The sequence below is a fragment of the Molossus molossus genome, unplaced genomic scaffold, assembly GCF_014108415.1.
Source record: "Molossus molossus isolate mMolMol1 unplaced genomic scaffold, mMolMol1.p scaffold_m16_p_17, whole genome shotgun sequence".
Lineage (NCBI taxonomy): Eukaryota > Metazoa > Chordata > Mammalia > Chiroptera > Molossidae > Molossus > Molossus molossus.
The window spans coordinates 27,733,593-27,749,601 of NW_023425352.1; the positions used below are offsets into that span (position 1 = coordinate 27,733,593).

The 16,009-nt window shown below is 42.9% G+C and overlaps 1 protein-coding gene across 10 annotated transcripts in view; it reads left to right on the top strand.

Moving 5' to 3' along the window:
• ALDH18A1 (aldehyde dehydrogenase 18 family member A1) overlaps positions 1-16,009 on the top strand; it is a 52,274-nt gene that overhangs the window by 2,145 nt on the left and 34,120 nt on the right. For 6 of the 10 annotated variants that reach the window (XM_036264834.1, XM_036264836.1, XM_036264828.1 and 3 more), the window contains exons 1-5: positions 59-255; positions 1,272-1,387; positions 8,603-8,817; positions 13,643-13,792; positions 13,880-13,984. In XM_036264834.1, the coding sequence (XP_036120727.1) occupies positions 1,300-1,387; positions 8,603-8,817; positions 13,643-13,792; positions 13,880-13,984 (558 nt within the window). In that variant the 5' untranslated portion in view covers positions 59-255; positions 1,272-1,299. Of the gene's footprint in view, positions 1-58; positions 256-1,248; positions 1,388-8,602; positions 8,818-11,554; positions 11,658-13,642; positions 13,793-13,879; positions 13,985-16,009 lie in introns of those variants that run through there. The other 4 variants (XM_036264831.1, XM_036264830.1, XM_036264829.1 and 1 more) reach the window with 3 other exon arrangements.

A 16,009-nucleotide genomic window follows, 5' to 3' on the forward strand; every position in this document is an offset into this window, starting at 1 on the left:
ACAGAAGTCAACAAAGATAGCACTTAGCACTTTCTATTGCCTATTAGATGCCATATCTTTCACAACAGATGTATCCTGCCAATCTCTCCCCTTTCAGTGCTTGAGCTATATAAATTGAAGAACAGTACACGCCACTCCTTGTTTCTCTTCACCATGGGGCTAAATGCTAGTGTTTGAGGCACATTTAAGAGGATTGGAATATGTCCACCTATCCATAGAGCAAAAGTTAAAAGGAGGCCCTGGCAAGCAAAGAAGGTGCAGTATTTTTCTTATCTTATAAAAGCAGCAATGTCCCAGCTACAATAATAAATGGTCTATTCTCTGTATATGTATAGGAAGGAACCCCCTACCTTTTTGTGAAAGAAATTATTCTTTGTCTAAAGCCTCAAGTTTGACATAGGGTGGAAAAATGCCCACAGCCACCCTGGTCTTAGCTCTGATGTTTCTAACCATGTACTCATCCTCTGTGGGATGTGCCCATAGTCATTTAAAGTGCCAGCCATTTGCTGACATTGGTACTCCCTCCCAAGGATGTAAGAGTGTGCTTTAGACTCCTGTGGATTGCAGGAAGAAAGACATGGCAGCAGCCTCTGTCCTTCCTCCCTTTTCTGGTGCCAGCAAAGATCAAGCTGACATTTCAAACATGTGGTTTTCAGAGTTCTGTTGGGGTAATAACAGGAAGGTAGAGATGGCTCTTGTTGGATGTCAGATCTGTTCTTTTTTTTTTTTTTTTTTTTTTAATTATTGATTTTAGAAAGAGAGAGAAACATCAATTTGTTGTTCCACTCATTGATGTATTCATGGGTTGCTTCTTATATGTGCCCTGACCAGAGACTGAACCTGCAACCTTGGTGTATTGAGACAATGCTCCAAACAACTGAGCTACCCGGGCAGGGCCTGTTGGATCTATTTTTGATCTGTTGGAGACTCCCCAGTGGTACAGAAATTTTAGTAAAGATTTAGTACCAATACCTAAACACTATACCTTAAGGATTTTTTTGTCACTCAAAATGTTCATAATCCTTAATTGCCATTTCCTTACTTAAAAATTAAGGCAGTCTAGGAAAGGAAGGGCTGAGTTAGAGCATTGACAGAATCATTTTTTTCTCTCTCTCTCCTACACTATCCAGAGGAGGTAGGAGTTTCCCGAATACAGAGGAGTTCAGAGCAGGAGGGTCAAAATTTTACTCTGAATGTGGGGAAGTAGAGGAAAATGAAATGAACTGTCTATTATTTTTCATTATTCAGTTTTTAAAAACTGCATCCTGCAGGTACATTGACCAGTGATCACATTGCACCATGTTGAGTCAAGTCTACCGCTCTGGGTTCCAGACCTTCAACCAGCGACTCCTGCCTTGGGCCCAGTCCACAGCGCTCTCCAGATCTCGTATGTACCATAGGAAACTTAGAAGTATGTGGGAAGTTTGGTCAGAGTGTGTTTCAAACAAGGTTTTAAAGAGGGGAAAAAATAAAATGGCAGAATTGGACAAAGACAATAAGCAAGGAAGCAGCCTACTGGTGAAATGTTCTAAGTGTTTGTTTTTCAAGTGAAACTTTTGAACATAATAAACAGGTTTATGGCATAGAATCTGGTGATAGTTTCACAGGTATATACTTATGTCCAAATTCATCAAATTGTATACATTAATTTTGTACAACATTTGGTATGTCACATAAATAAATAAATTAATTAATTAAAACAAGAATGTAGCTGTGGCCTGTGTGGGGCTCAGTTAGTTGCCACCCCATGCACTGAGAGGCTGCTGGCAGCCCATCAGTGTTCCTCTCGTTGATGTTTCTTTCTCCCTCTCCCTTCCTCTCTCTCTAAAATCAGCAAAAACATATTCAAAAATTTGTTTTTAAGTGTTACCTATATTCATTACCCCCAATTTTTTTACAGGCTATTTTTGTTCATTACTTTTTTGTAATTAAGTATGTTTAATTTTGAGATAATTATAGATTCACTTGCAGTTACAAGAATTAGTACAAAGACATTCCTTATACCCTTTACCCCATTCTCCCAATAGCTCAGCCAGGATATTGACATTGACAGAGTCAGGATAAGAACATTTCCATCACTACAGGATCCTTCAGTTTTCTCCTTGCAAGCCATCCCCCTCCTCCCTGTCTCTAACCCCTGGCAACCTCTTCTCTGTTCTCCATTTTTATAATTTTGTCATTTCGAAATGTTATATAAATGAAATCATACAGTATGTGATTAGTGGGGATGGCTTTTCTTTTTTTTTTTTTCCTCACCCGAGGACATTTTTCCATTTTTTGTTCAGAGAGAGCGGGAGGGAGAGAGAGGAAGAGAGAGAGAGAGAAACATCGACGTGAAGGGACACATTGAGTGGCTGCCACCCGCACGACCAACCAGGTCCGGGGACAAACTGCAACCGAAGTACGTGCCCTTAGCGGGAACCGAACCCGGGTCTCTTTGTACCGCAGGCCGACGCTCCAACCGCTGAGCCAAACCGGCCAGGGCGGGATGGCTTTTCTTTTAACTCAGCATAATTCTCTGGAGAATCATCCAAATTGTGTGTATAAACTGGTTCCTTTTTATTACTGAATAGTATTTAATGGTATGGGTGTACCACAGCTAGTGTAACCATTTACCCATTGAAGGGCAGAGGGTTGTTTCCATTGTTTAACTATTATGAATAAAGCCACTATGAACATTTGAGGACAGGATTTCTTGTGAACATAGTTTTCATCTGTCTGAGATAAATGCCCCAGAGTTCGATTGCTGGGTAGTTAGTGTTATAAGAAACTGCCATACTCTTTTTACTTTTTTTTTTTAATCCTCACCTGAGGACATTTTTTTGCATTTTATCTTGAGATATAGAGTGGGAGGGAAAGAAGGAGGAAGAGAGAGAGAGAAACATCGATGTGAGAGAGACACATTGAGTGGTTGCCACCCACACGACCCCAACCGGGGCCAGGGACAAACTGCAACTGCGGTACGTGCCCTTAGCAGGAACTGAACCCAGGCCTCTCTAGTCCCCAGGCCAATGCTCTAACCGCTGAGCCAAACCGGCTAGGGCAAGAAACTGCTAAACTGTTTTTGTAGAGTGGCTGTACCTTTTTATATTCACACCAGTGATGTGAATGATGTATGAGTGATCCACGTTCTTTTCATCCTCACCAAAATTTGATGCTATCACTCATTTTTATTTTATCCATTCTGATAGGTGTGTAATGATATCTCATTGTAGTCTTAACTTGCTTTTCCCTATTGGATAATGATGTTAAGCATCTTTTCATGTGCTTATTTGCCATTTGTATATTCTCTTCAGTGAAATGTTGTTTGCTCATTTTTTAATTGGATTGTTTAGTTTTTTTACTGTTAAGTTTTAAAAGTTATTATTAGATACTAGTCCTTGGTCAGATGCGTGATTTGAAAGTATTTTCTCCCAGTTTGTAGTTTGTCAATTCATTCTCTTAATAGGGTCTTTCAAAGAGGAAAGTTTTTTGTTTTTTTTTTGTTTTGTTTTTATGAGGTCTAATATATCAATTTTTCCTTTCATAGATTGTACTTTTGGGGTCAAATCTAAGAACTCTTTGTGTGGCCCAAATTCTGCTGATTTTCTTTTCTTTTTTTCTAAAAGTTTTTTATATTTAAGTCCATGATTATTTTGAATTAATTTTTCTATAAGGTGTGAGGGTTAGGTCAAGGTTCATTTGTTTGCCTATGGATGTGTAGCAAATTTGTTACAGCACCATTGGTTCAAAGGCTGTTTATTATATTTTGAATTGGCTGTCTCCTTGATAACACCTAAAGCTTATCAACACTCTAGCTCCAAACCTTACTGCAAGAAGACTTGCTTATCAACTAATAAAGCTTAATATCATCTGGGAAACTATTTCCCATTCATGTAAAGAGGAGGTCAGGGTCTGGAATTAGGCTCCCTGGGTTTTAAAACTAATTATGCTACTTACTTTGTAAGTAACTTAGTGACAACAGCTATGGATTTAGGTCACAATTTTATGGGTTGGCATGTTGGACTGGGCTCAGCTGGTTTTATGTCTGTCGGTTTTCACATTGGCTCAGGGCTGATTGTTGAGGGCTGGGCTCTACTGGGATGATAGATCATCTCTGTTCCACATGGTCTCTCATCTGCCAGCAAGCTATCCATGGCTTCTTTACATTATGCCTGTGGTCAAAGCAAGTCATAGTACCAGCTCAGATTCAAGGGGTGGGAAAATAGACTCCACCTGTTGATGAGAGAAGCTTCAAGTATTGCGACCATTTTTGCAGTTACTCAACTTCTCTGGACCTCAGTTTCCTTATTTATAAAATGAGGCTAATAATAATAACTAACTCATAATACCTAAGTGACAAGGATTGACTTATGAGAATTCAGTAAGATGACGATGATGATGTTGATGATTATGACAATGACAATTGTAACACTTTTTTATAATATTTGAGTTTTTACTTTGTGCCAGTCCCTATTAGTGCATTACCTCTTTTCTTCCCTTACAACTTTATGCAATAGGTAAGCTCACAGCAAGTAAGTGGAAAGTTGAGATTCTAACCCAGGCAGTCTGGCTGCAGAGCCTACACTTGACCTTTTATGTATCCTCTGCCCTGAAAAGTATATGAATAGTTAACACAGCTATTGGTATACAGTAAGTATTCACTTCAGTATTGTTATTGTTGATATTCATTGTTTATTCTCAGTAGCCTCATTCACAGAAGGAGGCACTTTGTGATCCCCAGATTTACTTTTCTGTTTTTTTAATCCAGATTTTTCTGGAGCCTGGTGCCCTGTGTTCACTGACCACAGTAAGCAGATGAGAAGAAAATAAATTGAAAGGACAAAATGAGAAAGCAAATAGATACAAACATAGAGGGAAGTGGAAAGCCAGGCAAGAAGGGGGAAGAAACCATGTCAGATTTCCTTCTTGTTCAGGCCTGTGACACAGCCTCATTGATTGCAGAGCATAAGGGCTCTGATGCTGAAAAGGCAAAGGGCTTCTCCTCTCTTGGAGTATGATCCACCTCACCCCCCATCATGTGTGTACACACACACACACACACCCCTCAGTAGCCTCTCAGACTTACTAGGAGGAGATGGCTATTTTTGGGGACTTAGAGCCTGAAGGGTCCTTAGAAAATGGGAAGAGAGCCCTGGCTGGTTTGGCTCAGCGGTTAGAGCGTCGGCTTGTGGTCCAGAGAAAATGGGAAGAGATTACCCATCCAGAAGCCTTGGATTTTCCCAGAGTAATCAAGGCCTTCTCAGTCTTCAGTATGGACCCCAACAAAGTATAATCCATTGCAGAACATTTAAAAATGCCCCCAAGAAAGGTAGGGTCAATCTGGGAGGGTAAAAGCATTGTTAAACAGGAAGCCCCAAACACCCTGGATCTCACTGAACTCTCATTGGTGCTCTAGCCACTGGACGTGACTGAGCTTTTACTTTCTTGAAACCTTGTGTGGTCTCCTCTTGAACCTTGTGAGCCCTGATCTGCTGTGACCCAGCTGCCAGCAGCCAGAATGACCCTTGACTGTCTGGCACCAAGCTGAGGCACCCTCTGCTGATAGAGACTGTGCGTCAGGTGTCTCATTCATGCTAACCTGGCCTGCTAGATTTTGTTCGGTTTCTGCCATTTGATCACCTGGACTGACATGCATGCTACTTCCTGTGTCCCTGAGGTGCCCTCCCAGACTTCCCCACCCATGTCAGTACACTTCCAAGACAAGACAAGCCCTGTATTGGACAGGAGACAAAAATAACCAGCAGACCTAGTCCTGAGAGCTGTCAAAGGGATAAGCGATACGTGGGTGTGACCCTGAGCTCTGCGGCCACTGTGAATCCCAAGTCCAAACCCCAGGGAACTGAGTTCTGGCAAGGCCAGAACTGTTATGTGTAAAATGTTTAAGTTTAGACTTAGGTGTATGTATTGCTTAGGACAGATAATATCCTTAGAGACTGAGCCTATATTGATGAACCTAATGAAGAAAGGGAGCTCTCCATGGAACTTAGACCAACAGCAAGCTGCCTAGTCTTTGAGTCTCTGGGACTCCCCAGCAGGAAGAGACAACTCACCTGTGGGCCTAGCAAGGGTGCCAAGCACCAAGTCTATCCCAGATGATGCACTTACTGAGCAGCTTTCTGTCAACAACTGGACTGCAAACCTGTTGTGTAAAAAAGACTGTATTATCCTTCTGGTATTTCTAGCAGATTTGAAACATAGTCACTTTAAAAATGGTTATTTAAGCCCTGGCCGGTTTGGCTCAGTGGTAGAGCATTGGCCCACGGACCAATGAGTTCGATTCCGGCCAAGGGCACGTACCTCGGTTGCAGTTTGTCCCTGGCCCTCGTCGGGGTCGTGTGGGAGGCAACGAGTTGATGTGTCCCTCTCAGGTTGATGTTTCTCTCTCTCTTTCTCCCTCTATCTCCCTCCCACTCTATCTGCAGATAAATAGAAAAAATTATCCTCAGGCGAGGATTAAAAAAATATAAAAAATGGTTATTTAAGAGAGGAGCGATTTGTGTGTGAAGGAGACAGAAGGAGAGAACACACAGTGATCTTCTGGTCCATGAGAATAAGATTCTGCCTGCTTTACCCACCATTTTTATAGCATAGAGAAAAGGATAGAAGCTAGATTATAGTTAGAGAAGTTATTGGGCAGTGGTCGGGAGATAGCAGTGGTGGATCTAGAGAAATCTGTCTGTAAATATAAACAGAGGTAATAATGGTTGGTTCAAGTGGAGGAAATTATTCTATAATAGTACAATTATAGCCCAGCCAGTGTGGCTCAGTGGTTGAGCATCAACCCAGGGACCAAGAGGTCACTGGTTTGATTCCCAGTCAGGGCACATGCCCGGGTTGTGGGCCAAATCCCCAGTGGGGGGCATGTAGGAAGCAGCCAATCGATGTTCTCTCTCATGGATGTTTCTATCTCTTTCTCCCTCTAAAATCAATAAAGGGGAAAAAAAGCTTGTGTAAAATGGTTAAACACGCACACACACACATATTACAACTATAGAAGAATGGTCTAAAAAGTAGCTTGGAATGATTACTTATGGTAATTCATTAATGCCCTAAATGATATATAGATAACTCTTGGGAGGAAAGAAATGCCTAAAGTTTAGTTCTGCTGAGAACCTGTATTGCCCATTGCCCCTGTGGCCCCTGTTTCGCTTCTTACAGCCCAGGAATCCCACCAAGAGAAGGTCCTTTTGTGGTGAGTGAGACCACCTGTCAACAACTCACATGCACAGACCGCTTCCCTTCCCCCAGGCAGGCCTCCCTGCTGCTCTGCCTGTGCGCTTATTCTCCTGTGTCAGTTACAGTTAGGTCAGGTGCCTGTAACAGAAAACTCAGAACATAACAATGGCTCAAACAGGATAGAAATCTGTTTCTCTCTTTCTCCTGAGAGAAGGCTGGGGTCCTAAAAGAAAGGAGGAGGCAGTCCAGGGCTTCCAGAGCAGTACGTGAGGTCATCAGGCTTCCGCACGCCTTCCTTTTTCTTCAGAGTTCTTACCATGTTTTCTTGAAATGGGTGTTTGAGCTGCAACCTTCATACCCATGTTCCAAGCAGCAAGATGGACAAAGGGAAGAAGGAAGCACTTTACCTTTTGTTTTTTTCTACATTTTTTTGTTCACATTTAATGTAATTTCAGTCAAAAAGGCATCCATAGTAACATAACATTGGGTAAGAAGGAGAAGAAATTCTAAGAGACAGAATTACTACATATAGAGTAATTGGAGGGCTCTGAGCTGTTGCACCGTGACTTATCTAGGAATAAATAATAGCCGTGAGTTGGCACAAATAGATGTGGCTGATGGCAGCTTGAAATCAAGCAGCCCTGGGTTTAGATCTCACTCAGGAAGTACTTTTTCTCTTTTTTTAAATATGTTTTTATTTATTTTAGAGAGAGGAAGGGAGGAGAGAGAGACAAACATCGATCAGTTGCCTCTTGCACTCCCTCTACCAGGGATTGAGCCCACATGTCCGGCATGTGCACTGACTGGGACTCAAACCGGCAACCTTTCCATGTATGGGATGAAACCCAACCAACTGAGCCACAGAGCAAAGATTTGAACTTTTTTTTTTTATCCTCACCCGAGGACATTTTTCCATTTTTTGTTCAGATAGAGTGGGAGGGAGAGAGAGGGAGAGAGAGAGAGAAACATCGATGTGAAAGGGACACATCGAGTGGCTGCCACCCGCAGGACCAACCAGGGCTGGAGACAAACTGCAACCGAGGTCAGTGCCCTTAGCGGGAACCAAACCCAGGTCTCTCTGGACCACAGGCTGATGCTCTAACCACTGAGCCAAACCGGCCAGGACAAGATGCGAACATTTTTAAGGCTTCTGATAAATTTTGCCAACACCTTCAGGAAAGGTGGTTTTGTTCCAGCGATGTTTGAGTGACTCTGACCTGTGTAGTGGGTGCAAACCCCACCCAGTGCTAGAATAGGAGCATGCTAACTGTAGCTTCTGATATACTGGTTTTACTTGGTTAAGAATAATAAAGCTGTTTTTTGGTGGTTAAGCTGGTTAATATTGTGTATATATCTTTTTAATGAGACAATTCATTGTTTTTCTTTTCCTTTTTTTGCATTCGACTTTGTTTGGGGATTGCAGATCGTGTCCAGCCTTCAGCCATCAGAAATGGTCGTTCTTGGAGCAACATCCCATTTATCACTGTACCCCTCAGTCGTGCTCACGGCAAGTCTTTTGCCCATCGCAGTGAGCTGAAGCATGCTAAAAGAATTGTGGTGAAACTCGGAAGTGCTGTGGTGACCCGAGGGGATGAATGTGGCCTGGCACTGGGGCGCCTGGCATCTATTGTTGAGCAGGTAATTGCCAAGATGGAAAATTCTGCTGAACTAAAGTAAAATAGGGTTTTTTAGCTGTCAGTTTGAGTTTATCAGCTTGTACAAATAGTCTTGATTTGAGTGTAATAGATGTAACCCAATCTGAAAACTCCCTTTCCCACTGAAGGTACCCATGGGAGACAGCATCCCAGGGCAAGCAAAGGGATGTCAAGGAGTAGAGCTGATTTATGCAGTTCATCCCTCAGGCTTTTTCCTGTTTTGCTGGGCTTTTTTGTTAATCCTCACCCGAGGATATTTTTTTCCATTGATTTTAAGAGAGAGTGGAAGGGAGGGGGAGAGAGAAAGAGAAACAGATGTGAGAGAGAGATTGGTTGCCTCCCACTCATGCCCTGACTTGGTGGAGGATTGAACCTGCAACATAGGTACGTGCCCTTAACCAGGAATTGAGCTTGCTACCCTTCGATGTAACCGCTGAGCAACACTTGCCAGGGCTGGGCTTTTTCTTTTTTAAATAGCCCAATAATCTTGAAGTAAATATGAGCTGTCAATGCAAAGATTTTCCAAGTCTAGATATTTAAAAGGACTCACCAGACTCCACAGAGAATACTCACGTAAGGCTTTCATTTAAAGGCAAAGTATACAGGCAGCAAGAGAAAGAAAGAAAGCAAATATTGGGGTTCTGAGAGACAGACAAGCCACCATGCACAAGCCCCCCTAGGGTACTTCTGTGGAGACAGAGACCACACTTTGGTGGTCAATCTCCATATTGAATTACAAGAGATCTAGATAAGGTACCTTGGCTTTGGAAGGGCTCAAAGCAGAAGTTTCCGGTGGGGATTTAATGCTCTACTGGCCATGCAGTTAAGCCGGGCTGACTGCAGATTTTCAGTGAAGAAACTGACCTTGGGGGTTGACAGTAGGACTTTTGGTCTGTAAGCATGTCACAAATCCCACTACCTTTATCTTTGCCAAGAGCAAGAATCAGCCAGCTTTTTCTGTAAAGGACAGAGAGTAAATACTTCAGGCTTCGTAGACCATATGGTCTGTGTCTCGGCTTCTCAGCTCTGCTGTTGCAGCACGAAAGCCACCTCAAATGAATGTAAATGAAGGAGCATGGTGTGTTCCAGTAAAACTTTGTTTATAGAAACTGGCGCAGGTCAAATTTGACCTGCTGCCTGACCGAGTGTCAGAAACCAGACATCCAGGCATCCTAGTTGTAATGCACCTCTGTCCTTTATAACCATGTTTTCAGTGTAACAACTTTACTGAGAAGTTGGTATTAGGAAACTGCTAGCCTGAAACTTAATGCATCTTTTTATATTTTCTTTTTTTTTGATACATGCCCCTAGTTGGAATCGAACCTGGGACTCTCTGGTCCACAGGCCGATGCTCGAACCACTGAGCCAAACCAGCCAGGGCTATATTTTCTATACAAGCAATTATTATCAAATCTGCCTCCCAGATTGAGTCCATCAGATCAGTTCAGTTTAACAAATGTTTATCTAAGAGCTACATTTTGACAGAACTCTCACAGTCCCCTCTGCCCTTGGGGAGCCAGGACTGGGACTCCCAGAACAATTAGGTGATTGTTTAAGGCAGTAAGTATTCAACTGAATGGGCCCAAATGACAGTGACTGATGAGTCCAGAGATGGGAAAGTCAAACAACAGTGTGGTTATTCGTGGGGCTCCAAGGAGAACTGGGACTCAGCCTGGGCCTTTATGACTGGTTGGATTTGCACCAACTGAGGGGAACTGTTCCATGCTGCTGAGTGCACAGTGTGAGTGGTGCCCATGAAATGTGCAACCCAGTGCTTCTGGGGAAGAAGAGGCTCTACAAATGGTTTCCTGATGGGGGACCAAAACAGGCCTGAGTATGGCATGCTGATGGGCCAGGGAGGAGGTGAGCTTGTAAGCAGTGGTAGTGATCTCATCAGGGAGAATGGGAAGTAAAGGGGATCATTCCATCAGGCAGGGCTTTGGCAAGGTAGAGGAATTGGGGTTCAGTCTCAAAAGCAGTTTGAAGATTTTTTTTTTTTATTCTCACCTGAGGACATTTTTTGCATTTATCTTCAGATAGAGAGGGAGGGAGAGAGGGGGGTAGAGAGAGAGAGAAAAACATCGATGTGAGAGAGACACATCGACTGGTTGCCACCCACACAACCCCAACCGGGGCCAGGAACAAACTGCAACCAAGGTACATGCCCTTAGCGGGAACCAAACTCGGGACTCTCTGTTTCGCGGGACGTCGCTCTAACCGCTGAGCCAAACTGGCCAGCGCAGCAATTTGAAGATTTTGAGCAAAGGAGAAAATTGATGAAAACAGTGGAGTGGAGAGAACCTGATAATGATTTCTTAGGTCAGCTCCCCTTCTAGAGACACCCATGGACCTAACAGAAGGGCTTTGTAGATTAGGGCAGTGCCAATATATCTTGTCCCAGGCATCTGATCATGTTAGATGGATACAGGAGCCAACTTAAAGTGGCTTCCACTGGCCAAAGGTGGGGAGATAATTACTGTGATATATGTTTAAATCTATGAATTCTTATGTACTTTAAAATATCTCATTGGGCCCTGGCTAGTTTGGCTCAGTGGTTGGAGCGTCAGACCAGGGAGTCCAGAGTTTGACTCCAGCCAAGGGAACACACCTCAGCTGTGGTTCGTCCCCGGCCCCGGTGGTTGGGGTTATGCAGGTGGCAGCCAATTGATGTGTCTCTCTCATATTGATGTTTCTCTCTCTCTCCCTCCCATGCTGTCTGAAGATAAATGTAAAAATATCCTCAGGTGAGGATTAAACAAATAAAATATCTCATTGGTTGTCTTTGGAGGATACTAGAGGACCTACTCAGTATTTTGAAAACTAGTAAGTAAAGAGATAAGTATGTGTCCTGCCTTTCATAAACAAAATATACCTCAAGGTGACCAAATAGTTAATGAAGGAAAATTTCCCTTTATGGAAGTGTGTAGCCTATGAATGAAGAAAGAATGAATAAATTTGAATATCAGCATTTTGCAGCTTTAATAATTAATATGTCTTAGTGACGATCATAAACAGCTTCCAATGTCACAAAAAGAAAGATAACCAGGCATTATGTATCCCCTTTGCGGATACCATGACCTATAAATTCTTTACAAAATAAATCAAGCCTCCACACCTAATAGCAGTTTGCAGGAATATAGAATACAGCATTAAACTACACCACAGGGGCATAAGCAGGAAAATTGAGGCTGGGAAACCCTGAAGGACAAACAACCTAGTTTTTTTGTTGTTGTTGTTTTTTAATGTTTTTATTAATTTTTTAGAGAGAGAGGAAGGGAGTGAGAGATAGAAACATCCATGTGAAAAAGAAACATCAATCATCTGCTTCCTGCACACCCCCTATTGGGGATCGAGACCACAACCCAGGCATGTGCCCTGACCAGGAATTGAACTGGGACCTCTCAGTCCATGGGACAATGCTCAGTCTACTGAGCCACACCAGCTGGGCACAACCTAGTTTCTTTCTTTCTTTCTTTTTTTTAATCCTCACCCGAGGATATTTTTCCATTTTTTGTACAGATAGAGTGGGAGGAAGAGAGAGGAAGGAAGAGAGAGAGAGAAACATCGAAGGGACACATCGAGTGGCTGCCACCCGCACGACCAACCAGGGCCGGGGACAAACTGCAACCGAAGTACGTGCCCTTAGCGGGAACCGAACCCTGGTCTCTCCGGACCGCAGGCCGACGCTCTAACCGCTGAGCCAAACTGGCCAGGGCACAACCTAGTTTCTTTAACAAAAAATAGCAAGGGAAACAAAAATGCTGGAGGATGCACCTATAGATTAAAAAAGATGTAAGAGACATTTCAGTTCATTGCAATGTATGGGCTTAATTTGCATCACAAAAAAATTGGAGAAATGTGAACACTGACTTCATATTTAATGTTAAGGAATTATTAAAATGTTTTAGATGACAGTGGTTTAATGGATGTATACATATATATTCCCTGTTAGCTATTACTGCTGAAATATTTACAGATGAAATCATGTCTGAGGCCTTGGGATTTGTATTGAAATAATAGTAGAGCTATACAAGGAGTATTGGGAAATGAGAAATTGGCCATGAGAGATAGTTGTTGAAGACAGGTGATGAGTACATGGGGCTTTATAATACTATTCTTACCTTTTGTTAAGTATGAGATTTTCTATGATAAAAAGATTTTTTTTTTAAAGTGAACTTTGTGAGTTCCTGAAGCAGGTCACAGGGTTCAAGCATCAGGAAGAAAGGACAGGTTAGGAATATTGACTGTATTTGCATCCTGAATCGTTATTTCTTTCGAGTGGATCTGTCCAAGGTAGGGAACAAAGTGACCAGGTTCTGGGCAGACAGAGCCCAACAGGGTAAGCATCTGTCCCTGGTCTAGCCAGAGGTCACCATGGGGATCAGACATGCCAAACAGCCTCATCTCTCTAGTTCATGCCTTAGAATTTGAGAATTCATCTGCTAAGTTTGTGTTGCAATTCCTGGCTCCAGGCTTCTGTTCTGGGCTTCTTTTCCTACAACTAGGCCTTCTGCAGATACCAAACTTCAGCAGATACCATGAAGCCCTATGATGTCAAACCTGGCTTCACACCCTTATTAAAAATTTCCGATTTCTATCTGCCACCTGCTTACCGGATTTGAGTCAGCATGTAGGACTCTGTATTTTTACCAAGAAATCTGGGTAATTCTTCCCAGGGCTAGCCCAGTGCTGGTCCATAAACCAGCATTTGGGATCCACTCAACTGTCCATCCTACCTGAGTTTCTTGTGAAGAGAGGAAAGGGATATTACTAGTGACTTGTGGTGCCTTTTTCTTCCTCAATGTCAGGTGTCAGTGCTACAGAATCAAGGCCGAGAGATGATGCTGGTAACCAGTGGAGCTGTAGCTTTTGGCAAACAACGCTTGCGCCACGAGATCCTGCTGTCTCAGAGCGTGCGGCAGGCCCTGCACTCGGGACAGAACCAGCTGAAAGAGATGGTGAGTACTGCGTCACTCGCCCTGTAACGGGTCCTCGGGCCTCCTCCCCTCACTCCCAACCATACCTTGTCTGTTGCTATGTTCCAGGCAATTCCTGTCTTAGAAGCCCGAGCCTGTGCAGCCGCAGGACAGAGCGGACTGATGGCCTTGTATGAAGCCATGTTTACCCAGTACAGCATCTGTGCTGCCCAGGTGAGAGGCTGGCTGGCCTTTGCAAGGAGTTGTGGGATCTGTGAGGGTGAGTCCCATGGAGCAAGAAGATTATGAGCAGGGCTCTGGAGCCAGTCTTGGTTTTACCACTTGCTAGTTGGGAGATCTGGGGATAGTCTTTAAGTTTAACCTTTTTGTGCCTCAGTCTCTCCATTTGAAAAATGGGGATAATATCCACCTACTTCAGAGGGTTTTTGGACAGGCTTAATGAGAAAATACTATATGAAAAGCATTTAATATAGTGTCTGGTACACAGAACACTCTCAATAAGTGTTAGCTCTGGCTGTTATATGAATACCTCTTAGGGCTACTACAATTGCTAATTCTTCTCCTGAAGATAAAAGAGTTAGATGTCTTTATTTCATTGGCAACTTTGGCCACAGATGGCTTGCTTCACTTAGCACCTGGTTGTCTTATATAATAGACATCTATTAAGCACTGAAGGTAAAAAGGAATACTAGTGGTTTGTTGGTTTTTAATTCATTCAACAAATATTTTTTGAGCACCGATGGTGTACCAAGGAATCTGTTAAGTATTGGAGATACTTATGTGGTGAACAAATCAGCCATGGTTCCAGTCCTTGTGGAACTTAGAAATTTTTAGTGGCAACCTTTGAATGTTCTAGAACCTTCTTTCTACATTATTTCTTTATTTACCTATATTTACTGAATTTTTAAAAATTGTCTTTTTCATCAACTAAACACTAATACACACTGAATAGAAAGATCTAAATTTCACAAAACTGAGAAAATCTAACTCCCAGGTCATTGCAGACTCCTTCGCTGCCTCTGATCCACTTACCGGGTGTTGTTTTACACACGTGATGCTGCACATGCATCCTTTCTGGCTTTGCTCTTCCACTTCCTGTTGCTTTGTGTCCCCATCATTTTCACAGTTGTTATTCAGCAATGTTCTGGAATTATACCTAGTGTCCTTGAAAAAGTGGGCGGAAACAGACAGGTACGGACTTGTCCACCTGCTTCCTGTGGCTGGAGACCCCACTCTCTCATCTTAGGTTGTTTTCTGTTAGCATAAATACAAAGGAAACCTCCGTTTCTGTCACCTTTTATTATCAGCTGTCTTCTCTGCCACAGTCCAATGATAATTTTAGTCTTTAATTTTTTTTTAAAGTGCCTGAAACCAGGTGTGGAAACTTAGGTACAGAAACGATGTTTTTTGTTTTGTTTTACTTTTTTTGCAGGTTTGATGTTTTTTTGGCTTGTTTATTTCTAATAAAAGTCACATTAAAAATTAGTACAGCCCTGGCTGGTTTGGCTCAGCAGTTACAGTGCTGGCCTGAGGACCAAAGAGTCTCAGGTTCGATTCAAGGTCAAGGGCACGTAGCTGGGTTGCAGGTTTGATCCCTGGCCCTGGTCGGGGTCATGAAGGAGGCAACCAATCAATATGCCTCTCTCACATCAATGTTTCTCTCTTTCTGTCTACCCCCTCCTCCCTTCCTTCCACTCTATCTGAAATTGAAAGGAAAAAAAAATCCTTGGGTGAAGATTAACAAAAAAAAATGTTTTCAATAAATAAATAAAAAGTACACATCAGGCCCTGCTGGTGGGGCTCAGTGGTTGAGCATCAACCCATGTACCAAGAGATCATCGGTTTGATTCCTGGTCAGGACACATGCCCTGGTTGTGGGCTCGATCCCCAGTAGGAGGCATGCAGGAGGCAGCGGATCTATGTTTCTATCTCTCCCTTTCTCTTTCTCTAAAATATCAATAAAAAACATATTTAGCCTGGCCCATGTGGCTCAGTGGTTGAGCATCGACCCATGCACCAAGAGGTCATCGGTTTGATTCCTGGTCAGGACACATGCCCAGGTTGTGGGTCAAATCCCCAGTGGGGGGGGGGGGAGCATGCATGAGGCAGCCAGTTGATGTTCTTTCTCTCTCTCTCTTCCTCTCCCCTCCCCTCTCTCTCTAAAATCAATAAAGAAAATAAATTTTTTTAGAAAGTGCACGTCAGCCATTGTTCCATCAGCGCTGATGTGGAAGCAAG